General features: G+C 23.2%; 2 protein-coding genes across 8 annotated transcripts in view; one reads left to right on the top strand and one right to left on the bottom strand.

Annotated features, from left to right (window-relative positions):
* LOC122509956 (pyrroline-5-carboxylate reductase 2) overlaps positions 1 to 11,303 on the top strand; it is a 28,958-nt gene extending 17,655 nt beyond the window's left edge. For 2 of the 4 annotated variants that reach the window (XM_043624304.1, XM_043624303.1), the window contains 7 exons: positions 328 to 428; positions 2,261 to 2,398; positions 5,399 to 5,469; positions 6,285 to 6,455; positions 6,598 to 6,810; positions 10,145 to 10,310; positions 10,430 to 11,303. In XM_043624304.1, the coding sequence (XP_043480239.1) occupies positions 347 to 428; positions 2,261 to 2,398; positions 5,399 to 5,469; positions 6,285 to 6,455; positions 6,598 to 6,810; positions 10,145 to 10,310; positions 10,430 to 10,557 (969 nt within the window). In that variant the 5' untranslated portion in view covers positions 328 to 346 and the 3' untranslated portion in view covers positions 10,558 to 11,303. Of the gene's footprint in view, positions 1 to 327; positions 429 to 1,746; positions 1,854 to 1,877; positions 2,045 to 2,260; positions 2,399 to 5,398; positions 5,470 to 6,284; positions 6,456 to 6,597; positions 6,811 to 10,144; positions 10,311 to 10,429 lie in introns of those variants that run through there. The other 2 variants (XM_043624306.1, XM_043624305.1) reach the window with 2 other exon arrangements.
* A 1,915-nt stretch (positions 11,304 to 13,218) lies between these two features.
* The window catches only part of LOC122510014 (disks large 1 tumor suppressor protein), a 1,103,313-nt gene continuing 1,097,096 nt past the window's right edge, over positions 13,219 to 19,435 (bottom strand). For all 4 annotated transcript variants that reach the window (XM_043624398.1, XM_043624394.1, XM_043624397.1 and 1 more), the window contains 4 exons: positions 18,121 to 18,293; positions 17,887 to 17,996; positions 17,687 to 17,778; positions 13,219 to 15,760 (listed from right to left, as the gene is read on the bottom strand). In XM_043624398.1, coding sequence (XP_043480333.1) covers positions 15,651 to 15,760; positions 17,687 to 17,778; positions 17,887 to 17,996; positions 18,121 to 18,293 — 485 coding nt within the window. In that variant the 3' untranslated portion in view covers positions 13,219 to 15,650. The remainder of the gene's footprint in view (positions 15,761 to 17,686; positions 17,779 to 17,886; positions 17,997 to 18,120; positions 18,294 to 19,435) is intronic.

Raw genomic sequence — 19,435 nt, 5'->3', positions numbered from 1 at the left:
TTTTTTTACAGTTCCTTCCTTAAAAATATTTAAATAGAAAATAAATTTCGTTCAAAACTTTAGGAAAATAAATAAAAAATATATATATTTTTATAAGAAAAAAAAATAATAGTTATTAATTATTAACAATACAATAAAAAACTAATTTAACAAAACAAGAGGAAAAAACAAATAGTAAAAAATAATAAAAAGGCAAAAGTAAAACTAGAGTAAATAATTACATAGAGTAAAAAACTAAATAATAAAAGCAAGAGTAAGAAATAATTGTATGAAAACAATAGTAATTTACATATATTGATTTATTAATAATTGAAATTGTTTTTTAAGGTGAAGAAATCATTCAAAGATGACTGTGGGTCTAAGAAAAACAATGGGGTTAACAAATAAGATAACCCAAACACTTCGTAAACGTTTGAACGAACGAAATGGTGAGTAATAAAAGTTGTTGCATTTTTTTTTTGCACTTAGTTTCAAATCACAATAATTTTGAACCTTAAAAGTAAAATAAATCTATAAATAAGTAAAAAAAAAAGAAATCAACTTGATAAAAATTACATTTACCATAAATTTACTATAAAAAAATTAAATTTATAAAATTTACCATAAAAAAATTAAATACTGGAAAAATTGAATTTACAAAATTTACTATAAAAAATTGAATTTACAAAAAATTTCTTATTCATGACATTAAATTTGAAAGAATAAATAATAGAAATTATATAATATTAACCAATAATAGAAATAAAATTAAAAACAGATTCAATTTTAAAACACATAAATACCTTATAATCTTAAAGATTTATAAATTTATGGTGCAATTGTGTGATAAAAGATAAATAAGTTGTATTGTTCAATGATGATATATAGTTTAAAGTCCATTTTCATATTCTTTTTGTTTTATTATTTTCATGTAATAATATAAAATCTATTTTCTCATAAACAAAAACAAATATCAATGCAACAGTTTTATATAAATAGATTTTTAATGTGTGTAAAATACTTTTTTCTAATTTAATGTCACATAATATTTTTAATTTAGTAGAAACTTTTTCTGGTGGGAACTACGAAACAAAAAAAATTATCACAAATGTATACTCGTAAACAAGCTTATATTGTAATAGATAATTTAAATGTCATTCGCACCAATCTATATATCAGTAAACAAATAATCTATATTGTCTGATAAACAAGTGATAAATAATGCACGATTTTCAACCTTTTTTCCCATTGTTCAATTTTTGCGTATCTCTAAAAAAAATCGTGCGGTTGAAAAGAGGAATTGAAAACTCGCTCTCGATAAAAAAATTACTTTACTTTTTTTATAATTTATTTATACATTAGATATTAGTTATATACTCAATATAAAATAATAATAATAATAATAATAATAATAATATTTATTATTATTTGTTTTGAATAATAATAATAATGATTCCATCACTCGGTTTTCAAATTAATTATGTGTTGAAGTTAAACCGTTTTTTATATTCAGGTAAATAAATAATTATAAGGGCTATAATAATATTATAATTACTATAATAAACAAAATATAATTTCTATTATTTTTGTTACTATTGTTATTATTAATATTATTATACTTTCTCATGTGATGAGAATTTAAAAAAGAGAAGAAATTACCACTTAAAGAAATATCCTTGTTATTCTAGAAATTGCAAAAATAAGAAAAAATCAACTAATTCTGATTAGATAAAATATTTTTTTTTGTTATTGCAGATAATAATAGAATGAAAATGTGTTGTAAACAGAAGAATTCTTCTCACTGGACGATATGGTCCAGACGAGATTGCGAATCCCATCTGAGTTTGAGTTTTAGTCTCGTTTTCTCGTGAATGGTAACGAGAAATGAATTTCTCTTTAAAGCAAAATTTATGTACCGTTAATTAAAATTCATTGAACAATTTTAATATCAAATTTAATTAATTATTTTAATTTAAAAAGAATTAAAAATAAAGTAAGAAAGAAAAATTGTTTATAGTTTTCTTCTGGTGATATTTGTATTATCAAGTAGAGAAATAAAAGAAAGGTTAATTGAAATATTATTGATTCTATAATTTATAAATAAATTTTATGAACCAATAAAGTAAAGTATACTTTTTTTATTGATTTAGTATTTATTGTTTGTGATTAAGAGAACTGTAAATATGTTTTTACAGTCTATATAGGAAGAAATTTCTATTTATAACTGTGATAAAAATTCATTAATTAAATTCTAATAATGGATATTGAAAATGTGTTATAGTTAGTGACAGACTTTTGGCGGATATTGAAGAACAAAAGAAGAGAATACAATTGGATATCGATACCAATATGTTGAAAATTGGTTTTCTTGGTGGCGGAAAAATGGCACAGGCCTTAGCCAAAGGATTCATAAATGCTGGTAAATTTTTTTGAATTCATATTACAAATGTGAATAATTTTTTAATAAAAAAACTAAATAAGTCAAATAATAATAATAATAGTCAAGTTCATAAATTATGTCAATAAATAAGTCACAATAAATAATAATAGTAAAAACAGGCCTCGGATATTATGACCTTTTCGACTTTTTTCAAAATTTGCGCACTATTCGACTTTTCTTCCAAATATTGCTACAAAACACTATATTTCTAGTATAAAATGAAACTTATTTCCATTTTTATAGTGTGAAAAATAATTATAGAAAATTATTTTGCAAAAATTATTTTTGAATAATTTTGAAAGATAGTTAAATATTTAAAATATACCTAAAATAAAAATTTTTTGAAATAATTGAAATTTTGTAAAATTCAATTGAAAATAATTTATTTATTATAATTTATAAAAATAAACTTTTGAAGAATTTTAATTGCAATTTTTGAAAATAAATGAATTTTCAAAAAATTTAATAAAAAATCTTCAAGTGAGTGTAAATTTAAAAAAAAATTAATGAAAATTAGCTTTGAAAAATTATATTAAAATATTTTTGAAAAAAGTAATTCTTAGAATTTTTTCTCATTCAATTTTTTGAAATTCAATTATTTTCAAAATATTCAATGACACATTTCTGAAAATTCAAATGCATAGGGACATAAAATAATAACATTACAATTTTGTTTAATTATTTTTTACATTTTGGAACAAAATTTGGAAATTTTAACAAAAATGTTTAAACTTTGTGAAATTCTTGAAAAAATTGATTAGTTTTTTAAAATTATACAAAAATTTGAATTTATTTATACTTTTCTACCAATCAATTATTTTTAAAATATTTTACCGAATTTCAATTGTATGGAAATTTTTCAATAATCTATACTAATAATCGTTGTATTCTGGTAATCTGTTCATAGTTCGGTTAGTTGTTGTTTGCTTGTTTGTTTCTTAACTTTTTTTAATAATTCTTCTTTTTAAGTATTTTCAATTTTAAAATTAATGTATTGGAAATAATTTAATTCTTGCGAAGAATTTTATAAATATTTTTGAAAATCCTAATAATAATAGGTAATAATTTTTAGAAAATAATTTAATTTTTTTTAGAATTTTATAACAATTTTCTGAAATAATTTAATTCAGTCAAGGAAATTTAATTAAAATATAGAAAATAATTAAATTCTTTCAAAAAATATCTTTAATTTATTAAATATAATCGATTTTGTTAATAATCGTAATTAATAATTTTACTATTAAAATTTTATTTAAATTATTGATAGAAAATTAAACTCTTTTAAACAATTTTATTAGGGTTTTTGTAAATAATTAAATTCTTTTGAAGAATTTCTTTAAGTTTTTTTGAAAATAATGTACTTTTTGAATAATATTTTAATTGAAAATTTTGAAAATAATGTATTAAACAAAAAAAATTTTTTCAACTTTTCAAAATAGTCTTTTTGTCAATAATTATAATTAAATATTTCATTATTGAAGTTTATTAAAATTGCATTGAAAAGAATTGAATTCCTGAGAAGAATTTTATTATTCATAAAAATAATTGAATTCTTTTGTAAAATTTTATAATGAATTTAGAAAAAAATTGAATTCTTTCACGAAATTTTATTGAAAATAATTGAATTTTTGCAAAGATTTTACTATTTAAAAAAAATAATTGAATTGTTTTGAAGGATTTATTAAAATTTTAGATTCTAATTGAATTCTTTCGTGAAATTTAATTAAAGTTTTGTTGGAAATAATTTAATTTTTGTAAAAAATTTTACTATTTATAAATACAATTGAGTTCTTTTGAAGAATTTTATAATTTATGAAGATAATTGAATTCTTGCGAAGAATTATATTAAAATTTTTGTGAAAATATAAATAATAATTGATTACACTGGGTTACAAAAAAATGGTCATATCGTGTTTAGTCAAAGTTTCCTGTATTTATTTAAAGTTTAGGTGTCACTGAATAAGAATATACCAGAAAAACATTTTTTCATTCGGTCATTCCCTTAAAAAACGAGTTTAAAGTGTCAAAAAACCGTATTTTTAGCACTTTTTGAGGCAGCGTAACAAGAAAACGCAACATGATAAAAATCTCTACAAGAGCTTAAATAAAATCTTAAACCTTTAACTTTAAGGCTCAGAACTGAAAAGTACTTAAATAATCAATGAAAACCTCCTTAATCAAGCAGTCGCTACATAAAATTGTCAAAAAAAGCTAGAACAGGAAGCAATTGGTAAAAATCGATTTCCCTAACCGGATTCGGTTTCAACTTGTTACTTGAGGTTTTTTGAGGTTTCTAATGACGAATTGGAACTTAGATTTAAAAATTTCAAAATGGCAGACTGAAAATAATGAGTTCACTTAATTTTTCAAAATTTGCGTTGATAATTTTAAAAAATTGAGTCTACCATTTTGAAATTTTTAAATCTAAGTTCCAATTCGTCATTAGAAACCTCAAGTAACAATTTGCAACCGAATCCGGTTAGATGAATCGATTTTTACCAAGTGCTACTTAACCCAGCTTTTTTGATAATTTCAAATAGCGACTGCAGGTTTTCAGTGCTTATTTAAGTACTTTTCAGTTCTGAGCCTTAAAGTTGAAGGTTTAAGCTTTTGTTTAAGCTTTTGTAGAGATTTTTATCATGTTGCGTTTTCTTGTTACGCTACCTCAAAAAGTGCTAAAAATACGGTTTTTTGAGACTTTAAACTCGTTTTTTAAGGGAATGACCGAATGAAAAAAAGTTTTTCTGGTATATTCTTATTCAGTGACACCTAAACTTTCAATAAACACAGTAAATTTTAAATAAACACGACATGACCATTTTTTGTAACCCAGTGTTATGTACTTAATATGTAAATTTTTTTAAAATTTTGATTATGAAATTATTTTAAAAAATTTATATTTGAAAATAAAAAAATTTTTTGTTTGCATAATAATAATATTTATTTAAATAACATTATTGTAATATTTCCTACTTTCAGGTCTAAGTAAAGGGGAAAAAATTACAGCGAGTTGTCTTCCTAGTGACTCAGGAAGTATTGGAGCTTTTCAGGTTTGTTTTTTTTATATATAATTATATAAATATTAAAAAAGAAAGAATTATTTGAAAAATGAATATTTTTCATAATTAATTATTTTTCAAATTATAATATTTCGTAAAATTAAATAATTGAAATGAATAGGTAATTTTTAAAGCTGAATAATTCACTTGAATAAAAGTGAAGCTACTTAAATTGAATCATTTTTGAAACTAAATACTTCAGTTGCATAATAATAATTAAATTAAATAATTGAATTAAATAATATTTAAATATAAAATAATTCAGTTGAATAATAATAAAATTAATAAAATTGTAAATTAATTAGCAATAATAAATAATTCGATTGGAAAATATTTGAATCAAATAATTCAATTGTATAATAATTTAAAAGAATAATAATGAAAGAAAATAATCATTAACTATTTTGTAAATGCTTTAAGTAATTATAATTTGTTGTTCAATCTGTATTATTTTTATTGTACAGATCACATAAGTATTGAGCGATAAGAAATTACTTGATTCCAAGGCATTACAATCTACGGAAAATTTTCTCAAGTGATTACAATATTATTTAGTTAAAAATTCATTTAGATCCATGACAATTCTTTTTTTAGATTGCTAAAAAAAATTTATCATACTCTAATTATTCTAAGAATAACTTTATTTTCTCTGACTTTTTTTTTCTTTTTTTTTTTTGCAGTTCCAGATTATCAAGTACTTTTCAATAAATTTAATGATCAAATCAATTAATTTAATTCATTTTTAATTTTTATTTAGAGGAAATTTAATTTTAATTTTAATAAATATCTTCTTTTCATTCACACAGGAATTAGGGTCTAGCACAGTATTTTCAAATAGTTCCGTAGCTGATCATGGAGATGTTTTAATTTTATCAGTGAAACCACAAGTGGTTCACAAGGTTTTACCGGAAATAAAATCAAATAAAAAATTATTATTATCCATCGCTATGGGAATTAGTCTCAAAACATTGGAGAAGGTAAATTGAAATTGTCATTCTGTTTGTTTACTTTTACAAATTAAAAGAAAATTTTTCTGGATTTGAAGATTATAAAAATATTGAAAAAAATTTTTTAAATTGATTTTGAGTTGATTTTTTAAAATGATTGACTTTTTTCAAGGGCCTTCCGGAAGGAACTCCAGTTATCAGAGTAATGCCAAATACACCGGCTTTGGTAGGTTGCGGGGCGACTGTTTACTCCCGCGGAAGGAATGCAAGCGAAAAAGATGCCCAGTTGACTGAAAAATTATTTTCCGCTGTTGGCTTTTGTGAAGAGGTTTCGGAAAATATGATTGATCCTGTCACAGCCTTGGCTGGATCTGGACCTGCATATGTAAGCACTTTGAAATAGAAAAATTGGAAAATTTCCAAAAAGAAATATCCCAACAAAAACATCTTCGATGCAAAAAGTTCCACCAAGTAAAATTTATAACTAGATATTGATTGATTTTATTGATATGACTAATTAGATTTCCGTATTGATGTTTCATATTATATTTTTAATTCTGACAAATATGAAATAGACTATAATGATTAACATAAGAAATTAATGAAAATCAATTTTTTCTCTAAATAAAAACCCTCATTTTAGACAATTTTAAAAGCTTGGCATCAATAATTATTTCTAACTTGTATTTGATGAAAGTATTGACGCCAAGGTTTTAAAATTGCCTGAAATCGGAATTTTTTATTAATTTAGACAAAAAATTGAACTTCATTAATTGCTAATGTTGATCATTAATAAACAGGGTTGCCACTAAAATTTAATTTTGTTTTTCCCTGATTTCCAGACAAAATTTTGACTTTTTCCTAGACCCTAAAGAATACTCTGATTCACTCTAAAAATTATTAGATACTAAAAGAAAATGTCCTATTATATTTATTTACGAATTTCATTCATAGTTAAATTATTCGAAAACATCAATAAATTCATTTTTAAATAAATATTTAATCATTATTATTCTTCAATACGAATTAATATTATCAAAAATTTTATATTCAAACCTTTTTGAAATTCAACAACTTATAAAAATATTATTATTAAACATAAAGATAAAGATCCGAGTCGAACAGTGATTGATTTTTCTTCATATTTTATAATAATTAAAAATGACCGAGTGATAAAATCATTATTTTGTATTATAAGAATATTGTTGCTGTAACTTCTTCAAAATATTTTTTTTTCATTTCAATTTAATTATTATTTTTTACCATTTTGAACTTTATTTTTTAAATCAATTATTTTTAATAATTTTTTAAAAAGTTCTTTGTGAATTTTCAAATCCATTTATTTATAATTCAATTTTACGAAATTTCGATTATTCGGAAATTCTTCAATTATTATTATTAGAAAATAAAAACTTCAAATGATTTTAACAAAAATTCAATTAAACTTTTTCAAAAAAATTAATTCTACAGAATTGTTAGTTAAAAGTATGAAAAATTCAGATTTTCAAAGATTTTAATTTGAAACCTTTTCAATATTCAATCATTTCTAGAAATTCATGCTCTGCTTTTAATATTCAATTATTATCTAAATAATTTTACTTGAAATTCATTTTTAAATTTAATTTTATTAGAAAATTCTACGAGAATTCAATTATTTAAATACAAAAATAAATAATTTATTGACTAATTGAATGTTTCTTAAACTTGTATTCTCATAAAGAATTTATTAACAAATTTTTAAATAATTGAATTCTTTCGATGAATTTTAATAACATTTTTAAGTATAATTAAATTTTTCGACGAATGCGATTAAAATTGTATTACGAATAATTAATTATTAAACTTTTTTTTAAACAATTGAATTTTTTTGGAAAATTTTATTAAAATAGTAGATATTGAAAATGATTGCATTGAGGAAAATAATTGAAAGTTTGCCAAGAATTTTATTATAATTTTTTGAAAATAATAGATAATTGAAATTTTTACGAGAAACTTTTCTAATTTTTGAACATAATTTAATTTTTGCAAAGAATTTTATTACTTTTGAAAATAATTGAATTTCTACAATCATTTGTAACTTCTCAAAAATTCAACTTTTTAAATTGTTTTTATCTAAAATTCTTCTATAAATCCATTATTTTTGATAATTAATTAATTGTTTTAAAAAATTTAACAAACTTCAGAAGAATTTAAATTTAAAAAATTTTTCAAAAATCTAAGTTCTTTAAAATTTCTATTTAAATTCATATAAAATTGAAATTTGATAAAACTTCAAATCAAAACTTTTTGAAGTTCATCAATTTATGGAAATTTTAAACGCAACTCTTTTAAAATTGAATTAATTGTGAAATATTTAAGTAAAATTATTCATTAAATAATTTCTAAGTAATAATTTTATGATAGTTCTTCTCAGGAATTAAGTTATTTAAAAAGAAATTTTGTTAGAAATAGAATAAAAAATTGAAGGTTTTGTATTTGTTGGAAATCAAAAATGTTTTACAATACGCGGGTTCACTTTCTAAACTTTTGTTCTGATCTGTTTATATATTCGTGTGAATATATTCTAGCGTCTTTTATTTCTCAATCAGATCTTTTCTGTCTTTCATAAGCAGCACATAAATCGTGTATAACTTTTAATTAACTCGTTCTAATAAATACGTTTTACCAGTTTTATTCCTTTTAAATTAATTAATCATGACCTGCGATTTACTTTTGCTCATAGTATTAAAATTCGTGATAATTTAATAGTTTATGAGGCAAAAAAGACAAAAAGACGTTAAAATTCAGAAGTTTCTTATGAATTCCAAAAATTTAATTTTTTCCAGTATTATTAATAAAAATCCCTGACTTTTCCCTGAATTGTCTGACTTCCCTGATTTGTAGCAACCCTTATAAAATAAATCAATATTTAGTTATAAATTTTACTTGAGGAACTTTTATTTCACAAATTATTTAGCAAAAAATTTTACTTATATAGTGAAACTTTTTGCATCGTAAATGTTTTTTCTCGGAATTGCAAAACTTTTTGCGTCATTTTAACATTGAAATAAATTTGTTCAAATAATTATTTGCAAAAGACGTAAAAATGTGTTGTTGTAAAAAATAATTTATAGAAAATTATAATTCTTTCATTAATTTCTCTGTAGAAAAACTTTTTCTCTACACTTCAAAAATATTATATTAGTATGTCCTGACCCTCAAGGCAATTATTTTAAATAATATTTTACAATCTAATTCAATTTTGAGACATTTTGATTAATTATCTCTTAATAAAATATAAAAATTATTTTACTAAGAAATAGTTAAATAGGATTCTACACTCAAAGTAAGTTTACGAAATAATAATCTATGCCCTCACAATATCATAATTTAAGCACAACTAATAATATTCCAGATTATTTTACAAATCCGTTTAGTACTTTAGGTTCTACGCCTGTCTAATTATTAGAAAATCGCATTTTTTCAGTATTCTTTGCTTAAATTCTATAAGAGTATCAAAAACATTGAATATACTTAACAGATGTCTTTCTTTTTTTAATTTTTAACCAACACAAAAAATTGAACAAAATCGGTTCAGATTTAATTGAGTTATTCGATTTTATATAAAAAAATTCGCTGTTTTTACATGGCGGCGATTCTGTACCGCGAATCTTGATTAGCAAAAAATTAAAAATATGTTTCGTTTCTAAAATTCTCTTCTTCATATATTTTATTTAAAGATCTACATGGTAATTGAAGCTCTCGCTGATGGAGCAGTAAAAATGGGCATGATGAGGCCCCTAGCTTACAAATTAGCTGCCCAAACTGTTCTTGGAGCCGGTGTAATGGTACGAGAAACAAATACTCATCCGGGACAACTTAAAGATGACGTCACATCTCCCGCAGGTATTTAGAACAGTTTTCTCGAAGAAAGAAGAGAAGTTGTAATTTAATATACGTCTTCTCAGTTTTCATTTATCTTAACTAATTTTAATTAAGCCGCAAATTCATTGTTGCTTTTATAGGTTCAACAATAACAGCTGTTCATTATCTTGAGAAACATGGCTTGAGATCCGCATTAATTGGAGCAATTGAAGCTGCAACATTACGCTGCAGGGAAGTAACTTCACAAGCAGAAGCAAGTCAAAGCTAATAGAAATTAATTATTAAATTCTATTTAGAAAAATTCATCCTTGTAAATATGTACAGTGACTAATAATTAATTTCCATTTTATTATCAAATTATTAATTAGAAATTGAATTTCTTTAATTATTTAAAATAAAAGAATTATTGATTTAATTATTTAATATAAAGAAGAAAAGAAAGAAAAATATTTCATAAAACTATGAGTTAATTAATCTAAATATTTATTATACATAGATCATGCCTTTCGGGTTTACATCTGAATTAATTAAATTAATCACTAATTCATAAATTTACATAAATTTCTATTTGGATTTGATAATAAAATTTTTTTCTATAGTTAGAATAATTGAACTTTGTTAAATTTTACTTTGTAAAACAATTTTTTCTCGCATTTTTTATATAAGAAATATAAATAGTACTATAGAAATGCAACAAAAAATGTTTTACAAAGTAGAATTCTCAAGAATAAAATACGATAAAAATTTAATTCTAAGACGTATTTACGCAGTAAACACATTTAGAGATTTAGATTCGAAACATAAAAATGTTGTCGTAAACATACACAAAGCGTTTGTAAATAATAATATCTTAAGGCTTTTTATAATCATCACTTACGATAACACGTGGAAAATTTTCTGCGAATCGAATGCGAGACATTACTTAATAGCGTTAAATTCTTTTTTTACAATACTGTTAATTTTTTCCTGTCCAAATTATCATTCGTGATAATAAAAGTTTTTTGTAAGAAAAAATTGAAATGTGTTACAGTAATTACCAAGTAATTAGTTTAATCGTCACATTCAATTACTTAGTTCATTTTAATAAAAAGAAATTTAATTAATTAAACCAGTTTTATGTACCGAATTAAGTGGTAATTTGATAGTTTTTGCAAAGTTTCATTAGTATTAATTTTAAAATGATTATTTTCCAATTTTAATGAATGAACCAATTTTAATAAAATAAAAGTAACTGCTTTCAGTAATATAACAAATAATTAAAAGATATTTAAAATAATCGTTCTATTCCGAATGTCAATCGAATTTTGTTAATAATTATTAATTAATAACTTTATCATTAAATGTTATTAGAAATTTAGAATTATTGAATTATTTGATAAATTTTAATAGTTTTCGAAAATAATTAAATTTTAATGAAGAATAATTTAAGTTTTTGAAAATATGTTACACTGTAGCTATTTTTAATAATTGTGATTGAAAATTTTCAAAGTAATTGAATTTTTTATGAAAAATTTTTAAAATGATCGTGTTTTTCAGGTAATAATTGTTACTAAAAATTTTATTATTGAATTTTATTCGGAATTTTTAAAAATAATTGAATTCTTGCGAAGAATTTTATTTAAATTATTGAAAATAATTGATTTGTTTTGCAGAATTTCTTTGAATTTCTTCTTCAAATAATGAAGTTTTTTTAACAATTTAAATTGAAAATTTTAAAAGTAAATAATATAATTTTACAAAGAATTGAATTTTATTAAAATTTCTGAAAAATAATTGAATTCTTCTCAACATTTTTGAAATATTGGAATTCATTCAAAGAATTTTATCAAAATTTTGATAATAATTGAATTATTTTAAAGATTATTATTAAATTTTTTTGATAATAATAATAATTATAATAATAATAATAATAATAATAATAATAATTTTGTTAGTTTTCAAAAATAATAAAATTATAAGTATTTTAAAAAATTTCTTGAAAATTAATAGTTTTAAGTAGTTTTTTTTAATAATTTTTTTATCCCACATGCACAAAAATGGCGCCTTCTGATAGCGGACGACAGGGAGGAAAGTCATTCATTTCTTCGACCGTATGAAAATGGCGGCCGTGTTCTCCCAAGGGCAAGAAAATTAGCTGTTCACATGCATTTTTCTTGCCCATTAGAGAAATCGGCCGCCATTTTCATACAAGTCGAACAAGTGAATGACTTTTACTCCCTGTCGTCTGCTATCTGAAATCGCCACTTTTGTGCATTAGGAATAAAAAATATCGTAAGTAACACGAGAATAAAGGCAGACAATTTCTTTACGGTGATTTTTGTGATACGAGTGGAGGTCGAGGGCGCCCTCGACCTCCACTCGTATCACAAAAATCACCGTAAAGAAATGGCTGCCTTTATCCTCTTGTTGCTTAATATACTATAAATCGAAATTTTGAAAGTACATACCTAAGTAATTGAATTTTACGAAGAATTTCTTTCAATTTTTTTAAATAATCGTGTTTGTTAATAATTGTTTTTAAAAATTTTATTATTGAAGTTTACTAAAAAATTTTGTGAATAATTGAATTCTTCACAGAATTTTATTACAATTTTTGAAAAGAATTGAATTGTTTCAAAGAATGTTTTTTTAAATTTAAAAACTTGGAAGTAATAATTAAATAATTAGTTAATAATCGAATCTGAAATTATTGAAAAATTAAAGTTGATATTTAAAAATAAATTTTTTTTTTAATTTTCATATTAATAAATATTTATTACTAGCAGTAATAAATTATAAAAAAACTCGACCAATAAACTAATAATTATTTTCAGTTATCAATCACAATAAATAAAATTCAGTAAGCAATCAATTTAGTAAAATAAATTGTATACAAACTTTTCGCAATATTTCTAAAAGAGAAACTCGTTCAAGAAAAGACACAAGGATCTAAAATTGGTAAAACGTTTATTAACTATTTAAAAACGATGAAACAAGGTGAACATGAGATTGATAATTCATAAGTTTTATCTTTAAATAGACTATAGAGATGTATAATAGGTGTCTGCAATAGATTTTCTTCTCTCTTTTTAGTTTCTTTTCATTCTTTAATACGTTCGTTTTGAATGGAGAAAGACACACCATATTTTACCACGGTTGAATCCTGGGGGGAGAGCCTTTGAATGTTAGGCACATTTTCTTTTCCTTTTTTTCCGAGATTTGTCACACACGTGATTCTTTAACAATATTTACGCTCAAAGAATTTCATTAAATTTATTCTTTCTCAAAAAAAGAAAACTTTTCTTGATCTGATCAGTGATAGAAAATAATCGATATAACTAACAAATAATCGCATATACAATTAAAATTATCAGTGTGTGTGTACGTGTGTGCAATGTGACTATACGCTTTTCGCATCCACTCACAAAAAAAATCCAGAGCACACAAAACAAAAAACGAAAAAAAACAAGAATCAACGTGACTTTGAATCACGTCGCAAAAGGCAACTGTGTACAATGACGCTACGAATTTATATATTTTTTTTGTTTATAGCGCACAGACCGCTGAGATACAAATTATAATTCCTACCCGGTATGTATCATCACTTATATATGTTACAATTAAATCGACAAACAATCTCGCCACCTTCATCAATAAAATCATATCATCTTCACCAACGTTCATATCTAAAAATCTATTCAATCTTTATAGCCTTTTTTGTTTTTCTCTTTTTTTAAATTACATCGATACAGCGACCGACAATGACAGTTCATCTGCTTCCATCGGAATTGATCGCAATTTTACTCTGATTCTCCTATATTTCTCAACAAAAGAAAGCATGATTATATATTTCGAAAATAACGAATAATCAACGTAATTATTTATTCAAAAATAAATAATGAAAATCATTCATAGTTCATTTATAAATATTCTACTCATAAATCTTTTATTTATAAATATTTTATTCATAAATCTTTTCGTATTTATAAATATTCTATTCATAAATCTTTTCTTATTTATAAACAATTTTTCCCTATTTATTGAAAAATAAATATTAATTATTTATCGAAGAATAAATAATTATGGACTATTCCTAATTTCTGATAAATAATCGTTAAAATTAATCATCACATTATTTACTAAAAAATAATGGCATTTAGTACAAAACAATGACAATTATTTTGACACAATAATTATAAAATAGTGACAAATTATTCATTGAAAAATGAAATATCGTCGATTTTTTTGCATAGTTATTTTTCGCCCGTTCTTAAGTATATTTCTCCAAAGTCCCCTTTGGAGAAAAATGATTGAAAAATGACTTTTTTTCCTAGAAATACAACCGAGGCCTACGCATAACATTCTTGGCTTACGCTCAAAACGCCTTCGCTACATCTTGATTACAGGCAATAGATATTTACAGTAATATTTTATCTACTATCATAGCAATTATATAATAATCGTAATAATTTAGTAGTAATATTCAAATTACAATAGTGTTCTTTTTTTCCATCATTTCTCTATATAATGTTGCACATAACCCAATACTGGCTTAGTCATCTAGCTGTACAAAACATTATATATCGCTATCCTAGCTCTAGGGATTTATCCTGTGAGGTCTGATAAAGATCGTTAAATTACAACATTCGATTTTCAACAATAATCATACACGATCATTTTAAAATCGTCACGATCTTAAATTCTTTTCTCATCATCGACGTGAGATGAATTTTTTCATTTTCCTGTTTTTTTTTTTTTTTATTATCGAACTACATTTTCCCCTCCAGTTGATAAATTTCTTGTTTGCATTAAATTGCAATTAAGTACATGCTGTGTATTTTTTTTAAATATCGTCCAGTTTCGCACAAAAATATAAAAGAATATGTATATGTATACTACAAAAGAAAAAATTTGGCGAATCGAAGACAGATTTTAAAATTCGTATAAAAGAATACAATGTGTCAATAATTAAAATAATTAAAGACTATTTAAGAATAAAATAGAATTAAAAATCCGATTGATAACTTAAAAATAAAATTCGTTACGTCTAGAAATGATTGTTAAGCATTTCCGAGGGGATATTGTACAATATACACTGTTCTTTTTTTTGTTTCGAATTTTTTCTAAACTCTTCTTTTACGGTCGAGTTTGTCGTGACAATTTTTTTTTCTCTTTTTATTTGACGTGACAGTGAACAAAGACTTTGACGAGATTTTGCACACGCGCGTCTTTTTTTTCATTTAGGACATATTGTGCTACTTAGATTGAGGGAAAAGGCGATAGAGGGCTTATTTAATTGTATCATTTTAAGGGCAATTAATTTTGACTCCTCGGGGGTAATGTCCAAGCGTTGGGATCGGAATGATCCTCGGGGGCAGAACGTCACAGTTGTTGATCTCGACACGGTACCCAAATGTTTGGCCCTGATTGTTCCGCGATCACTTCTTTCACTTTCACGTAAATATCTTCTGGCGTGTCTCCTTGGACAATTGCTGCAAAATATTTTTCCTTTTAGTTTCTATTCTTACTATTTTATTCTATCATCATTTTCTTCAATTTGATTTTTATTTTCATTTACTTAAAATTTTGAACCTTCAAATGAACGAAATTATTTTTCTATTTACAGGGTTGTTACAAAACTTTAATTTTGTTTTTCCCTGACTTTTCCTAATTTCCAGACAAAATTTTCACTTTTTCACTGACCCTGAAAAACATCAATAACTTCTTTTTCAAATAAATATTTAATTAATCATTATTATTTTTCTATAGGAATTAAGATTCTTAAATTCAATAACTGATGAGAATATTATTATAAAACATGAAGAAATCGACCACTCCGAGTCGAAGACTCTTGTTTTATAATAAATTTAAGATGACAGAGTAATAAAATCATTATTTTATATCATAAGAATATTGTAACTATAAATTCAAATTTTCAAAGTTTTTAATTTGAACCCTTTTCAAAATAAGTTTATCTGAGATAAGTTTTGTTATTTATGAAAATAATTGAATTCCTGCAACGAATTTTATTAAAAAAATTTTTAAAGAATTGAATTCCCGTAAAAAATTTTATTTGTAAAAATAATTGAATTCCGGAGAAAAATATTATTCATGAAAATAATTAATTTCTTGTGAAGAATTTTATTAAAATTTTTTTAAATAATTGAATTTCTCAGAATTTTTTAAAACCTTAATTGAAAATAATTAAATTCCATTGAGAAATTTCATTAAAAAATTGAAAATAAATTAAAAATAATTAAAAAAAATTTTTTTTTAAATAATTGAATTAATGTGAAAATGTTTATTTTTGAAAAGAATTGCATTCTTGTAAAGAATTTTATTAAAATTTCATAAATAATTGAATTTCCTTTGAAGAATTTTATTTTTTACGAAAATAATTGAATTCTTTCGAAGATTCTTACAAACATTTTTGACAATAATTGTATTTCTAGGAAGAATGTTATATTATACGAAAATAATTTTATTCTACGACCAATTTTATTATAATTTTTCAAATTTATGAAAGATTTTACCAAAATTTTTTTAAATAATTGAAATCTCAAGAAAAATTTTATTATAATTTATAAAAATAATTGATTTCTAGCGAAGAATTTTATTCAAAATTTTTTTTAAATAATTGAATTCTCAAGAAGAATTGTATTGGAAATAATTGAATTGTATAGGAAAATTTTACTAAAATTGCAAGTTTATTAACTAAATCTTGTAAAAAATTTTGTCAAAATTTTTTTAAACAATAGAATTTTTAAAAGAATTTTATTTAAATTTTTCGAAATAATTAAATATCTCAGAACTATTTTTTTCAATTGTCTGAATATATTTGAATTCTTTGGAGAAACTTCATTAAAAAATTAAATAATAAATCTAAGGAATTGTATTGAATTTTTTAAAAATAATTGAATTCCTGTGAAGAGTTTTATTAAAATTTTGAAAAAATAAATAATAATTAATTTGTTAATAAATGGATTTTCAAACATTTCGAATATGAAATTATTCAAAAGATTAAAGTTGGTATTTGAAAATAAACAATTTTGTAATTTTCTCAACAATCCCGAACAAAATATCGCATTTCTATTGTGTTATTCTATTTGTAAATTTGTAATTATTGCACATAAAAATAATGTTTGAGAAAGTTCATCTAAAATAATTCTAAAATCCATTTGTTTACAACTCAATTTTACTAAATTTCTATTATTTAAAAAAATTTGCAATTAAATATTTTTTGAATACTTTTGATTAATTTCCCTGACTGTTCCCTGCTTTTTATGGCCTTCATTTAAAAGTTCATTTAAAATGAATAATAACTTTAAAAGAATAAAAAAATAAAAATCTCAAAAAAAGAATAAAAAGAATAAATAAAAAAAATCTCAAAAGAATAAATAAAATTTATATTTCGTTACCAGTTAAATATTCTCCAAATTCCTGTTCCATTTTGAGTGTTAATTCGTAGTCTTTTTTCGCTTTATCCTCAGTCATTCTCTTATTCATTTCCCTGCAAATAAAATCGACAAGTGAAATAAAACAATTAAGTAATGAAGTTAATTATTAATTATTAACTAATAATAAATATTAAAACTATCGAATTTGTGAATAAACTTACATAACAGATTCTACAGATTTTGGCTTAATAAGAATGGCGATTGGATAAATTTGTGCAATGTGTAACCTCTTGATGGCATTTCCGCTTACATCAAGAATACAGTGTTTACCCTGAAACAAATTCCATTTATTTAATTAATATAAAATTATAAAATGTCGAAAAATGAAATTATGGAAAGTTTTTAAAATAAATTTATAAAATTAGAATAAAAAAACAAGAAAAAGTGAATTCTACCTTTTCTGCGACTTCTCGAACAGAAGCGACTGACGTTCCGTAAAGATTATCGTTATACTGTCCTGCTTCAATAAATAGATGATTTTGAATATCCCTCTCCATTTGTTCTCGAGACGCTGCGAAATAATAATCTCGACCATCGACTTCGTATTCCCTTTTACTCCTGGTCGTATCTAGAAAGTCAAAAACAACATTAGTGCACTGCTCAAAAGAATCATAATTTCTGAAAATGGAAAACAAATACTAAAGGAATACTATTTTAATATTTCGATTATTAAATATTATTATTTTAACTAATTATTATTCTCTCTATAATTTTTACAGGGTTGCCACGCTTTTGCTCATTTCAAATTTGCTGACTTTTACAAGTTAAAAACGGAATTTTTCCAGGTTTTTAAAACTGCATTTATATTTTACTAAATTAAATAACTTTTGATTTCCAGACAAAACTTGGACTGTTTCCCTGACTCTAAAGAATATTCTGATTCACTCACAAAATTATTAGATACACAAAAAAATGTTCTATTACATTTATTTACAAATTTCTTCAAAACAGGGTGGCCACTAAAAGTTAGAAAAAAAATTCCAGGCTAATTCCCGGTTTTCCAGGCTAATATATATTTTTTTCCCGGTTAGTTACACAGGCCTGCAAAATTAGTTTCTTATGTTGTTTTGTGTACTAAACACGATCCCGGGTCCTAAAATTGCCCTTCATTTCAGGATATTGACAAAAGTAAGGGGTAAAGAGCCCAAAAAAGTGTTTTTGAGGGTTTACAACATTTTTTTTCTCTTTAATCTGGCGTGCTAGAGATTTTGACAAGGTTTTAAATTAAAGCTTAAAACGTGAATTTTTAGAATCAATGCAAAACACAAAAAACCAAGGATTTTGGAAAAAATAGGGTTACAGACTCCAAATAAATTTTGTTCGTTATTTTTGATATCGGAATTGTTTCTAATGTAGTTTTGTCGACTGAACAAGATCCTGGGTCCTAAAATTGCCCATCACGTCAGGATTTGAAGAAAAGTGTGGTAAAGACTCCAAAAATTGTGTTTTGAGGGTTTTCAGTATTTTTTTTCTCTTTAACCTGACGCGCTAGAAATCTCTACATATAGGGTAAACGCGCCAATTACTGCGATTGCTCCAATTACTGAGATTTTTGGGAAAATACTATTATTTACTATTATAGAATAATATAATATTTGAATAAGTTTGAAAAAATTATTTTCGACCTTAATAAAATTCTTTCGTAAAAAGTAATTGGTGGCCCTGAAGAGGGCCGTTTATTCACAATCATCCATTCTTTTAATGCCATAC

Source organism: Leptopilina heterotoma, unplaced genomic scaffold (genome assembly GCF_015476425.1).
Source record: "Leptopilina heterotoma isolate Lh14 unplaced genomic scaffold, ASM1547642v1 Lhet_65, whole genome shotgun sequence".
Classification (NCBI taxonomy): domain Eukaryota; kingdom Metazoa; phylum Arthropoda; class Insecta; order Hymenoptera; family Figitidae; genus Leptopilina; species Leptopilina heterotoma.
The sequence above is the reverse complement of the archived record's forward strand: the minus strand, read 5'-3'. Positions and strand labels throughout refer to the sequence as shown.